At 35.4% G+C, this 16368-nt stretch overlaps 2 protein-coding genes across 2 annotated transcripts in view; both read left to right on the top strand.

Moving 5' to 3' along the window:
* Window positions 1-16368, top strand: part of LOC127832569 (uncharacterized) — a 67867-nt gene that overhangs the window by 29129 nt on the left and 22370 nt on the right. The gene's annotated exons all lie outside the window — the stretch shown is intronic.
* LOC127832557 (zinc finger protein 383-like) overlaps window positions 1-16368 on the top strand; it is a 29850-nt gene that overhangs the window by 6892 nt on the left and 6590 nt on the right. The window contains exons 4-5 of the mRNA XM_052358079.1: window positions 102-178; window positions 3197-3388. Of these exons, the coding sequence (XP_052214039.1) occupies window positions 102-178; window positions 3197-3388 (269 nt within the window). The remainder of the gene's footprint in view (window positions 1-101; window positions 179-3196; window positions 3389-16368) is intronic.

Here is a 16368-nt window from a genome sequence, read left to right as displayed (position 1 = left end):
CATTATAATTATATGTGGGTTCTTTAAATCTAATGTTCTAGTAGCTGATATAAGTCTTTGACTTAGTTTGATTATTGCCAAGTGTTTATTTGCTCTCTTAGACTGTGGAGAATGCAATGAGGAGTTTGAAGGGGACTGCCCTGTCCATGGACCCTATAACTACATACAGGACAAAGAGGTGAAGCTGTATTCATTTTAAAATATAAACATGTTGTAGAAAAATAAGGAAAATAACAAACATATCACTATTATGGTACCATGATAAAGTATCGGTATAAAGTATCATGGGCATATGAGACTGTTACTTTGAAAGTGTTTTACTGTTTATAATGTCGATTAATATAAGAAATGCCTTAAACAGGCCATCAGCTGATTCCTATATTCCTATATTTTGGAGAATTTTTTCCCATATTTTTCAAAACCTATATTTCCTATATTTTCCTATATTTTTGACTTTTTAATGCTCCCCAAATTTTTTTTGGGGGGGAGCATATAGTCGCCGCTTTGTCTGTCCGTGCGTGTGTGTGTCTGTCCGTCCGTGCACAATTTTTGTCTGGGCTATTTCTCAGTAATTAATGACCGGAATTCAGTTAAACTGTATGGGAAGCTTCACTACCAAAAGGAGATGTGCATATAATCAGCCGGTTCTGGTCGGATGATTTTTTCACAGAGTTATGGCCCTTTGAAATTTTCCATTTACTGTACATATAGTGCAATTCTTGTCCCCCCAACTACTGACTGGAATTCAATGAAGCTTTATGGGAAGCTTAACTACCTTGAGGAGATGCGCATGTAATTTGTGGGTTCTGGTTAGATGATTTATTTACACAGTTATGGCCCTTTAAAAATTTTAAGTTGCTAAACCTTCCATCATATTATTTTGTCCAAAGTTATGCCCCTCAAGACGTTTCCTTTTATCTGAATATATAGTGCAATATTGTGACAAAAAAACAACTTTGGGGAGCATCACCCGTCTCTGACGGTTTCTTGTTCCTCTATTTTGTTCTGAAAATTTCCTTTAAAAAAAAATACTTATAAGAAGTAATACTGCCTTTAGATATTTTAATTTACAGTGTACAAAGCTGTCCCTCCTCTTCCAAAGCATCACCATCTTGCAGGAGTGCTGTTGTACACCATTTTGATATCTATATGGACACCTTTGATGAAGAAAAATACAACTATTGCAAAGGTAAGAACAAATCCTAGCAGATAGTTGTAACAGGCCTTTCCCCCAGGGATGCTCTTCTGAGGGGATATTTAATGCTCTTCCTGATCTTAGATGGAATTGAGCGTATGTATAGGCTTCTGGACAGCTCAGAATGCAGCATAGGATCTTCTAATTAACATTTTATGTTAAAACAAAGGAGTTTGGTGTGATGTTTTAGATATTACACAGATATCATAAGGTACATGTAAATATTTGATCCACTTTTAATAGACAAAACTGTTTTGAAATATGTTTCATTGTTGTTACTTAGTAGTCTGCAGGTAGCAGCAGCTTCATGTAAATTCACAAAGGTGTACAGTGCATTATAGAATTCTAACAGTTATCTTTTAAGAAGTTATTAATAACACAGTGCAATTTTGTTCAATTAATTACATGTATTTTGATGTTCAATTTCAAATATATTTACATACAGAAGCTGCCAAAAAATCTTATATTCTATATGTACATTTTATCATATTTGGTGTACTTTTCATGTCCTAAAAATGTTTGATTGAAGAGTGTATATAAATTTTAATGTGCATAAAATACAGAATTTATATTATATACCATGATATGATACTAAATGTATGTGATTCATGTTTTCGGTTTCAATAATTTCATATATCAATGTTATGTTGCACTCTTATGTTAGGTTGTAAAACTATGTTTAATAAAGTTTTGTGTTGTGTTGATTGTTAACTACATTGTATTTTAATAAAAAAATTCAGGTGTCCACATTGATGACCACAGTGTGTTGCTGCATCAGCATATCTGCTTTGGTGGTGAAGATGAGGGACTGTTTTGTTAAGTAAAACATGAATTTAATGATTATTGACAGAAAAAAAGTAAGTAAGAAGTTCTCTACATATCTCTAGAACTTTACTTTTTACCATTAAATTCCTAACCTTAAACCTCTAATATTTTTATGCAAAAAATCCTATTTTTTTAGCTTGACCATTATATATGAAATATATATATAGTGGAGCCATCCTACTCACCCTGGCGTCGGCGTCTGTGTTAGCGTTAGTGGAAATGTTAAAGTTTTCATACTAACCCAAATATTTTCTTTGTCCCTTGACATATTGCTTAGAATATGCAGCAAATGTTAAAGTTTGCATACTACTCCAACTATTTTCAATGTCCCTTGACATATTGCTTTCATATTTTGCATACTTGTTAACCATCATGACCCCAACCTATAAACAAGAGCAGACAACTCTATCAAGCATTTTGTCATAATAATTGCCCCTTTTAAATTTAGAATATGCATATTATTGATAAATCTATGTTAAAGTTTGTGTACTACCTCAAATATTTACTATATCCTTTGACATATTGCTTTTATATGTTGCATACTTGTTATCCAACATGACCCCAACCTATAAAAAAAGAGCAGACTACTGTATCAAGCATTTTGACATAATTATGGCCCCTTTTACACTTAGATAATTGAACATTTTGCTTAAATTGCCATAACTTCTTTATTTATGATCACATTTTATTATTACTTTGACAAAACAACACTTACCTGAATACCACAATGGATTCCACCCAAAAAATACCCCACACCCCTACCCAGAATCCCTCCCCCCCTCCTTTTTTTTTAAACATCTCATAAATTAAAACACCCCACATTATACCACCCTCTCACCCCCCCGAAAAAATTTTTTTTTTTTAACATCATCTAATAAATTACCACACCCACATTATACCCCCCTCTCACCCCCCCCCTACCCCCCCCTACCTGCCCCAATTTTTTTTTTCCTTTTTTTTTTTGAAAGATTGTCTCATAATTTATTGAATATGAACAATTTCCCCATGATGGCTTACGTTATACTGTCAAGCACTCGAATAGTCGAGCGCGCTGTCCTCTGACAGCTCTTGTTTACTATATTTTCACCTTAAGTCTGTTGATGGCCTGCTTAAATATGCACTTATTGTTTTAATAAAATAGTGTTTACAATACATATACTTTAATATAAACTGCAGGTGCCAGAAGAAGACCCTCTTAAAGCTGAGCATACCTTGCCAGATTGCCTTGAAATCAAAACATCCAAAATAGCTGGAGCTGGTCTTGGAGTGTTTTCCAAGGAGGAACTGGAATCCAGGATCATGTTTGGACCGTATGAGGGAAATATAATCACTGACAACCATAAGTCAGGTTATTGCTGGCAGGGGAAGGTGATGCGAAGCTTGATGCATTGATACTTGTTTGTAGTTTGAAATGCCTGGGTAATTTAAAAAAGTCTTAATGTTAGAAAATAAAGTCCTGAATTTTCAACAAATGAATTCTCTATTGGGCAGTCTATAGAGGGGATTTCATGTTTATTATACAGTCACAGAGTGGGAGGCATTAAAGAATGTAATTGCCCGTCAGTCTCTCAGCTTGTCTGTTTACCCCAAAGCTTGTAATTTGATTACTCTTTAACTAATGGTTGGATCTCGCGCATACTGTTTAATGACTTTATTGTGTAGATGATTGTAAAAATGGCATTGGACTTTTCAGGAGTTTTGGCAGGAATATGGTTTTTTATGCCCCCAGATCAAATGATCAGGTGGTATTTGTTTTTGGCCTGTCTGTCTGTCTGTATGCCTGTTATTGTACGTGTTTGTCTGTCCCAAAACTTTAACCTTGCTCATAAAATGAAAACTCTTGGGTCTATGTTCTTTAAACTTCACATGTGCATGCATCTTATTGAGATATACAATCAAACATGGTTTGAGGTCACTAGGTAAAAGGTCAACGTCACTGTGATCTTTACATTCAAAATATAATTTTGTTTCTAAAATAGCTGACGTGTGGCTTCAAAGCGCAGTAGGGGGCATTGTGTTTCACAAGCACAGGTCTTGTTATACCCCCACAAACAAAGTTTAAGGGGGTATATAGGAGTGAGCTTGTCTGTCGGTCGGTCGGTCTGTCGGTCTTTATTTAGTGTCCACTCTCTATTTCAAGTTGTTTTCATCCGATCTTCACCAAACTTGGTCAGAAGTTGTATCTAGATGATGTCTAGGTCAAGTTTGAATATGGGTCATGCCGGGTCAAAAACTAGGTCATGGGGCGTTTTTAACATTGAGCATGGTGTCTGCTCTCTAATGCAAGTAGATTTCATCTGATCTGCATCAAACTTAGTCAGAAGTTGTATCTAGATGATGTCTAGGTCAAGTTTGAATATGGGTCATGCCGGGTCAAAAATTAGGTCATTGGGTCGCTTAGTGTGTTTTAAACATTCAGCATGGTGTCCGCTCTTTAATTCAAATAGTTTTCACCCGAGCTTCACCAAACTTGGTAAGAAGTTGTATCTAGTTGATGTCTAGGCCAAGTACGAACATGGTTCATGGAAGGTCAAAAACTAGGTCACGGGTTCACTTAGTGCGTTTTAAACATTGAGCATGGTGTCTGCTCTCTTATGCAAGTAGATTTCATCTGATCTGCACCAAACTTAGTCAGAAGTTGTATCTAGATGATGTCTAGGTCAAGTTTGAATATGGGTCATGCCGGGTCAAAAATGAGGTCACGGGGTCACTAAGTGCGTTTTAAACATTCAGCATGTTGTCCGCTCTCTAATTCAAGTAGTTTTTATCCGATCTTTACCAAACTTGGTCAGAAGTTGTATCTAGTTGGAAGTTGTAAAACGGAAAAGGTTCAGTTTTTAGAAACAATAAAACATTGCATACAGTTTTTATAGGAAAAAGTCAAACCAGTTTTGGAATTCTTAAAATGCAAGCTGTTTTTATGGTCAATTGGTCAAGCTGTTATAGAAAAGTTTTGTCCGAATGTACATTTATAATACTGGTAGAGAGCTCGCATAATAAAAAAGCATTTTACAAAGAGTCATCAAGATTTGAAGAATGGTTCAAATATGTAAACAAATCTATTATTGTGTTATTGTTGACCTCATACAAAATGTGATAGAAATAAATATCATTTTAAAAGACGCCATTGTAGTTTTTGTCAGCTTTCAACACTTTGCTGTAACTTGGCTTGCATATACCGACAGACATTTACCTATTGAATATATGAGCAATGTGTTACCATGAAAAACATTCACAATACCGACTGGGCTAATCACGCATAAGAAGATATTGATAGCACAGATCTGAAATCAATAGCTAAAGCTGTTAAGGCATTGTTTGCGTAATTGATTCAAGCAAGCCTACTTATGTTGCATCATGAATACTTTTTAGCTCACCTGATTGCTCAGGTGAGCTTTTGTGACCGGTCTTTGTCCATCGTACGTCCGTCTGTCTGTCCGTCCGTTAACATTTGTTGTTAAACACTCTAGAGGCCACATTTATTGTCCGATCTTCATGAAACTTGGTCAGAAGTCAGAAGCTTTGTCCCAATGTTATCTCGGTCGAGTTCGAAACTGGGTCGTGCAGAGTCAAAAACTAGGTCACAAGGTCAAAAAAAAGAAAAAAGAGTAAACACTGTAGAAGTCACATTTCATGCCAAATCTTCATGTAACTTTGTCAAAATGTTTGTCTTAATAATATGTTGGTTGAGTTTAAAAGTTGTTCCGGTCCGTTGAAAAAAATGGCCGCCCGTGGGAGGGGCAGTTTTCCTTATTTGGCCATAGAGAAACCTTGTAAACACTCTGGAAGTCACAATTTTGGCCCAATCATCATGAAAGTTGGTCAAAACATTCGATTTATTGATTTCTTGGACAAGTTTGAAAATGGTCCAAATCGGTGAAAAAACATGGCCACCAGTGGGCGGGGCATTTTTCTCTATATGTATAAAGTGAAAACATGTCAACACTCTAGAAGTCACATTTTTGGCCCAATTTTCATGAAATTTTGTCAGAACTTTTGTTTTCTAGATACATGAGTTAAGTTTGAAAATAGTTTCGGTCTGTTGAAAAACATGGTTGCCAGGGGGACGGGGCAGTTTTCCTTATATTTATGTAGTAAAAAGGCTTGCAAACAATCATGAAGAAAGGTCATGTAACATGCGAGACAACTCTTCTAAATATTGCATTTAAGTTTACAGTATTTACTCCCATTTGATTACTAATGTTTTCATAATAATACAGTGTAGTTGTGTTTCATTTATGTGTTAATTATTATTCGAGGTTGGATGTTTTCATGACCCTTTCGAAGAAAAGGGGGCATATAGTGATCGGACTGTCTGTCTGTCTGTCCGTCCGTCTGTCTGTCTTTCCGTCACACTTTGCATTTTGGTTTCCAAAAATGCTCATAACTTCTATGTCCCTTGAAATGTAACCTTCATGTTTGGTATGCATGTGTATATGGACAAGGCCTTTCCATACGCACACAATTTTCTAGCCCTGTGACCTTGACTTGAACTTAGGGTCTGCGTTTAGGTTTCAAAATCTGCGTTTAGGTTTTGATAAATGCTCATAACTTCTTTGTCCCTTGAGATATAACCTTCATATTTGGTATGCATGTGTATATGGACAAGGCCTTTCCATACGCACAATTTTTTTTACCCCTGTGACCTTGACCTTGAACTAAGGGTCTGCGTTTAGGTTTCGAAATCTGCGTTTAGGTTTCGAAAAATGCTCGTTACTTCTATGTCCCTTGAGATATAACCTTCATATATGGTATGCATGTGTATATGGACAAGGCCTTTCCATACGCACACAATTTTTAACCCCTGTGACCTTGACCTTCAACTTAGGGTCCGCGTTTAGGTTTCGAATTCTGTGTTTAGGTTTCGAAAAATGCTCATAACTTCCATGTCCCTTGAGATATAACCTTCATATTTGGTATGCATGTGTATATGGACAAGGCCTTTTTATATGCACACAATTTTTTACCCTTGTGACCTTGACCTTGAACTTACAGGCTTTTTCCGCCCTCTGCCACGGGTCCGAAATTCGGCCCCATTTCCAATGCAAATCTGTTTTTTTTTCCCAATTGAAAAAAAATATTCCCAATTCCAAAAAAAAATAAATAAAAAATATTATTATTATTTTTATTTTTTTTAACCTTAAAATATATAAGTAAACCTGATCCGGTGTAGAAAATAGAAAGTGTTGCATAATTAAATTATCTGTTGCCTTGAATTTGTTTTAAAAACTGTAAAATATGTAAATGATTATTTAAGACTTTCCTTATTTTCCTCAAAATCCAGCGCTTCGCACGATTTTTTTCACCTAAAAAAAGGCCAGGCCTTTTCCCCAAATTCAGATTAAAAAACCTGCACTTATCTCACATGTTCATAATACTTTGTAAAGTTTTAATAATAAGTTATCAAAATAGTCGTTATTTACCAGTTAACGGCTTCTTTGAAATATAAGAAAACACTATTTACATGCGATAATTTTTCCAAATTGAGCCAATTTTGCGAATTATTTTTTTCCCAAAATGGGGGTTTCCACGACGCAAAATTCCCCAAATTCCAGTGTGGCGTATTCCCAAAATGGAGCGGCAAAAGCCTGACTTAGGGTCCGCGTTAAGGTTTCAAAATCTGCGTTTAGGTTTCGAAAAATGCTCATAACTTCTATGTCCCTTGAGATATAACCTTCATATTTGGTATGCATGTGTATATGGACAAGGCCTTTCCATACGCACTCATTTCTTTTCCCCTGTGACCTTGACCTTAAACTTAGGGTCCGCGTTTAGGTTTCGAAATCTGCGTTTAGGTTTCAAAAAATGTTCATAACTTCCATGCCCCTTGAGATATAACCTTCATATTTGGTATGCATGTGTATATGGACAAGGCCTTTCCATACGCACAAATTTGTTTACCCCTGTGACCTTGACGTTGAACTTAGGGTCCGTGTTTAGGTTTCGAAATCTGTGTTTAGGTTTTAAAAATGCTCATAACTTCTATGTCCCTTGAGATATAACCTTCATATTTGGTATGCATGTGTATATGGACAAGGCCTTTCCATATGCACACAATTTTTTACCCCTGTGAACTTGACCTTGAACTAAGGGTCCGCGTTTAGGTTTCAAAATCTGCGTTTAGGTTTCGAAAAATGCTCATAAATTCTATGTCCCTTGAGATTTAACCTTCATATTTGGTATGCATGTGTATATGGACAAGGCCTTTCCATACGCACACAATTTTTTACCCCTGTGACCTTAACCTTGAAGTTAAGGTCCGCATTTAGGTTTAGAAATCTGCGTTTAGTTTTCGAAAAATGCTCATAACTTCTATGTCCCTTGAGATATAACCTTCATATTTGGTATGCATGTTTATATGGACAAAGCCTTTCCATACGCACACAAATTTTAACCCCTGTGACCTTGACCTTGAACTTAGGGTCCGTGTTTAGGTTTCAAAATCTGCGTTTAGGTTTCGAAAAATGCTATAACTTGTATCAAAGCGTTTATAGGGGGCATATGTCATCCTATGGTGACAGCTCTTGTTTTTAGCTCACCTGATTGCTCAGGTGAGCTTTTGTGACTGGTCTTTGTCCATCATCCATCCGTCCGCATTTGTTCATAAACACTCTAGAGGCCACATTTATTGTCCAATCTTCATGAAACTTGGTCAGAAGATTTGTCCCAATGATATCTCAATCGAGTTTGAAACTGGGTCATGCTGGGTCAAAAACTAGGTCAAAAAAAGAAAAAGCTTGTAAACACTGTAGCAGTCACATTTAATGCCCAATCTTCATGTAACTTTGTTTATATGTCTGTCTTAATGAAATGTTGGTTGAGTTCAAAAGTGGTTCCGGTCCATTAAAAAACATGGCCGCCAGTGGGAGGGGCAGTTTTCCTTATATGGCTATAGAGAAACCTTGTAAACATTCTAGAAGTCACAATTTTGACCCAATCATCATGAAAGTTAATCAAAACATTGGTTTTATGTCGGACGACCCTTGTCAAAAAAGTGAGCAAAATCCGGTTATAACCCAGTTTTAAACTGGGTTTAACCCTGCGGTATTGGCACCGAGCTAAAAGCGAGTCTTTTAAACACACTTTTTGCTTACCGACTTGGTTTTATCTGAGTTGAATCTTGGTTTAACTCGCTTAAAGCCAACATAGTGGTTTTTTTAACCGTCTTAAGTGGGTTTAAAGTGAGTTTTTTCAGGCATCTGTGTTTAACTCTGTGGTATTTGCACTGTGCTAAAAGCGGGTTTTTCAGACACGCTTTTAGCTTACCGACTGGGTTTTTTAGCTTACCGACTTGGTTTTTTCTGAGTTAAATCTTGGTTTAACTCGCTTTAAACCAACATAGTGGGTTTTTTAACCATCTTAAGTGGGTTTAAAGTGAGTATGATTTTCTACAAGTTGGTTTTTTGAGGTTTTTTAAACATGCTTAGACCAACTTCTGTCTGTGGAGTTGGTTTTAAGTGGGTAAAAAGTGTGTTTTTTATGTGAGCTATAAGCAGGCTAAACACGGTTTTTAAGTGAGCGAAAAGTGAGCTGAAAGCAAGCCTTTGTTAGTTTTTTTCACAGTGAAAACATGCTTTTAACTCGCTTTAAACCTAGTTATTAACAGTATTTTATCTGTGAAAAAAACAAAAGCAATTTGTGGGTTTGGGTAAGTTGATTTTTGTGGGTTTTAACAGTGATTTAGTGAGTTTTTTTTAAGAAAGTAGTTTTTTTGTGAGCCTTTTGTGGGATTTTGCAGTGTGAAAAAAAATTTTGGACTGATATGTTCTAGAAAAATGGTTTTTGTGAAGCAATTACAACAGTTCATTATAAGCCCAATGTGGTTAAAAGGGAAAAAAACACAATGTGTACGAAAATTATGTTTATATGACAAAAATAGTACACCGCAAATTAATACTAACAGATTATTTTTACAATACATTATAAAATAATAGACATTTATGGAAGATTTTAAAGCAAAAGTTTGACCGCAATGGACCACTGCGGGTGGAGTATTTAGACCGCAGCTGCTGCAGAGACCTGGATCTCAGCTGTTGGAGGTACCTGAACCGCAGTGGAATGAGGAACCTGGATTTCAGCTTAAGAAGGGACCTTGACGGCATACGGTGTTGGGACCTGCACAGCAGCTACTGGAGAGACCGCTAGGGGACCTGGAAAGCAGCCAGTGCAGGGACCTAGACCTGATCTTGGCAGGTGGAGGGACCTGGAAAGCAGCTGGTAGAGACCTGGAAAGCGGGCGCTGGAGCGACATGTAGTTGTTCCATTGATGCTGCTTGTGTCCTTCTCCTCTTGAGCATCTCTTATGCCAGTTGATCTGCAAAGGATTAATACCATATCACTTTCAAAAGGGCAAGGCATGTTGATTGGTTATGTTTTTGTTCCACTTAACTATGAAATATTGCTGTTATGGTAATCTTGTTGCTTTAATAATAATAAATTTAAGTTATTTGCTTGTTGTTTTTGTTTGTTTATTTTTGAAATTTTAATCCCGTGATCACATGTGACTTAGCACTTTTCATCAATTATTAAAAGAAATTGCGTTTGGTAGAAAATGCAGTTTGAAAATGTACCAAGATGCGTGGTCTCATTTGGCTGTGTGGTCTGGTGGCATTGTAAATGCAATAACCTGTATAGTTTACCTCTCAACAAATCGAGCTTTCTTGGTCAAGGACAGGGCGAGGTTTTCCCACTCTTGTTCCCCTCAAGTTTGCCAGCTTGTGCAGGGTAAAAACCAGGTTTAAAAGTCCATACATCAGGCAGGCGATGATGCACATTCTTTCCAAAGGATCTTCCCAACGATGTCAATTTTGCCTTGTGGCAAGAGTTTAACCTTCAAAATTAAAATATATAAGTTCTAATTAAGTAAGAGGGAAAGAAATCCGTTCAGTAATAACCAGAAATAGATATAAATAAAATTTTAGATGACAATAACCATGAAACACAACCATAATTATTCACTGTACACAACATTTACACTTTTTCATGTGTAAGTTTATCTATTTTTGCTTCAAAATGTGTTGTTTATCCTTTAAATTGCAATACAATAACTTATCCATTTACATTTCCCAGTGACAATACATAAATATGATAATGATCATAATTAATTCAATAAACTAAATAAAAAAAGGGGTGAAGAAATGACAATACAAACCTGTTAAAACTGTTCTTCAGTATTCCAAAAACAACAACAGGCAGTTCAACCTCCTTTCCAACCAACTTATTATTGATTTCCACTTGCAGTAAAAAACACATTGTTTTCATCACACAATACTTCATGCTGACAGAATTTCAAGACATTTTACACTACCATTATAAGTCTTTCACTTCTTTATATTAATGTTGCTGAATTAAATTTAGCTCAATATTCAGTTGCTGACACCAGCTTGTTTTTCAAAAGTTGTTGTTTTCAAAAAGATAACTTCCTCAGTGCAATAGCCAATCAAAAGCCTTATATCTTATTCCACACAGCCTTATCTCTAGGACCCCATCAGTAGCCTTATCTACCCCTAGATAATCAGTACCCTGTTTAGCTCTGAATGCCTGACAGATTGTTATCTGTTTATTGTTAGTGGTGTGAAATAAGGGTGTTTTAAGGTATTGTCTTGTTATTTTGTTGACAGTTTATGTAACACAGGTAATGTTTGGCATTTTATTATTTTATTCCAAATTAAGAAAATGGATATGATGGTATCATATGCAAATATCAAAATCTTGCATAACTTATGTACAAAAATAAATAGATTATTTCCAAAATAATGTTTCCAATACCATAATTATTTAAATATGCAGATTTTACAAGTAAATACTGTTTTAAACAAATATAAACAATCATATGAGATTGTTTAAAAAAAAATAAAAAATTAAGACATAAAACAATCATAAGATATTGTTTATAATAAAAACAAACATAAAGAAAAAATTCAAAGTGAAACACAAACTCTTTCATTTTCATGTATAAAACTAAGCTTGACCATTGTTAGTTTTTGTCAGTGATACTTGTTGTCCATCTGTGAACCTGTGATGTTCTGAAAGAGCCATTTTCATCCAATATTCCCTAAAAATTATGGGGAGCACACAAATGTACAATAGGGACAATGGCAAACAAGCTGTAAAAAAAGCCCCTTTACAATTGACTTGTTTTATTTATGGCTATAAACATCAAACAAAGACCCAGTTGAAGAATTATTGTTTCATTGATGAGTTATATTAATAAACAAAAGACCAACTTGTTGAAAAGTGTGTTAAAGTGAGTCTTTAAGCCTCGTTGCAGCTCTCAACTTATTTACAAAAAGACCAAGTTAAACTCGCTTAAACCCACTTCTGTTTAAAAAAAGACCAACTTCTGTTGTAAAAGACTCGCTTATAAAACAAAAAGACACACTTAAACACACATAAACCAACTCATAAATAAAAAGGCTCACTTTTGACACACAAAAAACCGACTTCTTACTGAAAAAAACTCGCTTAAACACACATCTTCTTAAAATAACCAACTTTAAACTCAGTTAAGCACAGTTTAGCGCACATAAAACTCACTTTTATTAGCAAAAACCAACTTCCGCTAAGAAAAACTCAGAAAAAACACAGTTTTATGTTGGTTTAAGTGTGTTTTGGTATGAAAGTGGGTTATTTTTTGACAAGTTCGAAACTGGTCCAGATCGTTGAAAAAACATGGCCGCCAGTGGGCGGGGCATTTTTTTCTATATGCATATAGTGAAAACATGTGAACACTCTAGTCACATTTATTGCCCAATTTTCAAGAAATTTGGTCAGAATATTTGTTTTCTTTACATGAGAGTTGAGTTGGAAAATGGTCCCGGTCAGTTGAATAACATGGCTGCCGGGGGGGGGGGCAGTTTTCTTATATTTATATAGTAAAAAAAAGCTTGTGAACACTCTAGAATTCACATTTTTTGCCCAATCATCATGAAACTTGGTGAATAGATTTGTTTTATATATATCTCAGATGAGTTTTCAAATGGTCCCCATGGGTCAATAAACATGGCTGCCATGGGGGTGGGGCAGTTTTCCTTATGTGACTATATAGAGAGAAACCTTGTGATCGAACACTATAGAAGTCACATTTTTTTGCCTAATCATCGTGAAACTTAGTCAATACATTGGTTTTATTGATTTCTTGGAAAAGTTTGAAAATGGCTCAGATCGGTGAAACACACTTTTTAGCTCACCTGATTGCTCAGGTGAGGTTTTAAGATTGGTCTTTGTCCGCTGTCCGTCCGTCCACATTTGGTTTGTAAACACTCTAGCATTCACATTTCTCAATCATTCTATCAAAGTTGCTGAAAGATTTCAGTCAAGTTTGATGATGAGCAAAATCACATAATTAATGCCATAATTATTGCCCTTAGATTGTCCAAATTTTCATTATATTATACAAATCCTTGTAAGAAAAGTTTGATGTTTGGTAAGGGGGGTCAACTCAAAATATAGGTCACCATTTCAAATCTTACAAAAACAAAAACACTCCCTACGCCAGAGTTTTGGTTCAATAATGATGAAACTTGACCAGGATGTTTGTCTGGTCAATATCTAGGTCAAGTTTGACATTAGGTAAAGATTGAATGAACCGACTCCTCTCAGGTGAGCAAACTAGGGCCATCTTGGCCCTCTTGTTTATTTATTCACAAGAGGTATATATTTGTAGTTTGTCAACGTTGAATTTCATGTGGCTAAGAAATTCAGCAGACGACATTTTAGCAGATGACAAATTTCCCAGCATGCAAAGGGTTAAATGAGTCTCATTCTGTGGAAAACTGGGCTTAATGCATATGTGTAAAGTGTTTTTTCAGATTAACATATCCAGTCCACACAGGCTAATCAGGAATAATGTTTTCCCCTTTTATGGAACTTTTTGTTTATAAAGGAGATCTCTTTTTAACCCTTTGCATGCTGGGAAATTTGTCGTCTGCTAAAATGTCTTCTGCTGAATTTCTAAAATTAGCATTTTCTTCGATTTTTTTCAATGAATACTATCAGAATAGCAAACAGTTTGGATCCTGATGAGACGCCACATTCTGTGGCGTCTCATCTGGATCCAAACTGTTTGCAAAGGCCTTCAAAATCCGGTTCCCGCACTGAAAGGGTTAAGCAACAAATCCCATGTAGGGGGAAAGTGCCATTCTTGATGAGAACAGTCTTTTATTTTATGGTTTCCGGTGGTTTATAGAGAAATATCAGTGAAATAAAACTGGTATTTCACTGTTTCAAACAGTGAAAAATAACAGTGAAAAATATCGATATTTTTCACTGTTTTGCTGTGAAATGACGTCATATTTTTCGACAAAATGACGTCATAAATCCAGCGACTTTATCCAGTTAACTCTACTACAATGAAAATTAACGGTGAAAAAAGCAACCACTCGTGAAAATTTTATTTTATATGATCACTTGTGAAATAAAATCGATATTCCATCGAATCCAACAAATATCCTCTATATCTTAGATGATATTTTAGGCACATGCATCAAGCCCGGTTTTATTCCAACAGCCCTTAATTAGCTAGAAACACATTCCATTTCCTGGCGTATTTTTTCTTAACTTGTTTGTGTTCGTTTCGTCGAGCTCTTTATATTGTAGAACATATCCTTTCTTCAAATATGTATTAATGAAAAATGGACAAAGAAATAAAAAGAGTTTAATTAAACAAAATTTGAAGAATTCAATATTTTAATTCAATATCTTTAAATGAGATAAGAATTTTCCTTATTTCATTATTTGGTCAAGATGTCATAGGGTTATATTCATTGTCTATAGTTCAATTCTGACGCATGTGTTGTCAATGCCTCTTTATCTATTTGGTGATTCTTGTTCAAACTTTTGAATATGAATAACCTAAATGCATTGATGATTGCAACAACAAAAAAGTTTTGTTGCAGCAAGTTTTTGCAGAATTATCGCATTTGTGTGTTTTACCACTATGGAATACATGTATATAGTCACAGTCTATACTGGGGGACATATTGCATGTTTTTGCCCTGTTTGTTTGTTGGTTTGTTTGTTGGTTTGTTTGCGTCAAACTTTAACATTGGCCATAAATTTTGCAATATTGAAGATAGCAACTTGATATTTGGCATGCATGTGTATCTCATGGAGCTGAACATTTTGAGTGGTAAAAAGTCAAGGTCATCCTTCAAGGTAAAGGTCATCCTTCAAGGTCAAAGGTCAAATATATGGCGGGATATAGTGTTTCACAAACACATCTCGTTTTTTCAACTTATCTTGAACTACAAGGTTGATATTGATCATTTCATAGTTGGGTTATCTTTATTTTCTAGAGATAATAGTTATGAAAGGAATTTTTTCTGTGACAAGATTTGGCATAGTTAGGGCCCTTTGTTTGGTTTCCACTATAGAATACACAGTCCCAAATATTACTTTTTAATTACTCTTTAGTGCTTGGAAGAGTTTTCTCAAACTTTTAAAGTTAATTGTTATTAGTGTGCAGATGGTTGTTAAAAGAGAAATTTCAACAGCAATAGCTTTGACTGAATAATGGCCTTTTTCTGTTTTTCTGCTGTGGAATTAATTATTGATTTGACTGTATCCAAACGTATGTTGTTTGGGCATCAGTATCTGTGACACATTCCTAGCTGATATGTAATCATGCTGGCATGTAAAGATTTCACACATCTTGTAAAACAAGTGTGTAAATCAAAGGGTTGAAGTCAGGGTTGGCACCAATCGACCGCCCCCGGTTTTAACCAGCGGGTTTTACCGGTTAAAACTGCCCTGGTCAATACTCCCGAAGTGGTCATTGGTCAATACTGGTCGATTGAAAATTACCCCCAATTTTGATTTTAATTCCATGCCTAATTAAACAATATTGATAATAAACAGGCATGTTGCCAATAATGTCTTGAGCTATTAATACCCACTATTTTATACCTGTTCAATTCATGCAATTTGTAGGCAAATCTCTGAAAATTTTGCAAAATAGTCAAAGTTGGTCAATTGGATTTTCCTGGTTGATTGAACTTTTTTTTCAATTCTAATAAATTATGAATGCTCAGATAATTCTGTGCTAATTCTACAAGAACCTGGCAATAACTCTGTATGAGTTGTGCCTCATGCCCCACTGTCCCCACAGTCTTCTCACCTATACAGGTTGGGGCATCCAAAACTGATAATAGGGCCTTAAATGGCACCTTTTTGACACGACCCTTACTTGTAATGACTTGTATTCTTGCATAGATTTCTTTAAATACTTTTAAAACAAAATAGTGAAAAAATCCTTTATTTTCCATTGATATAAAAACAAAAAACATTATAAGAAATAATTATTAAAAGAAAAAAAAATTGAAAAGAAGAGTCTAGAGTAGACCCATAAT

This window comes from Dreissena polymorpha, chromosome 5, assembly GCF_020536995.1.
Source record: "Dreissena polymorpha isolate Duluth1 chromosome 5, UMN_Dpol_1.0, whole genome shotgun sequence".
Lineage (NCBI taxonomy): Eukaryota > Metazoa > Mollusca > Bivalvia > Myida > Dreissenidae > Dreissena > Dreissena polymorpha.
This window is presented reverse-complemented; position numbering and strand designations above follow the sequence as displayed.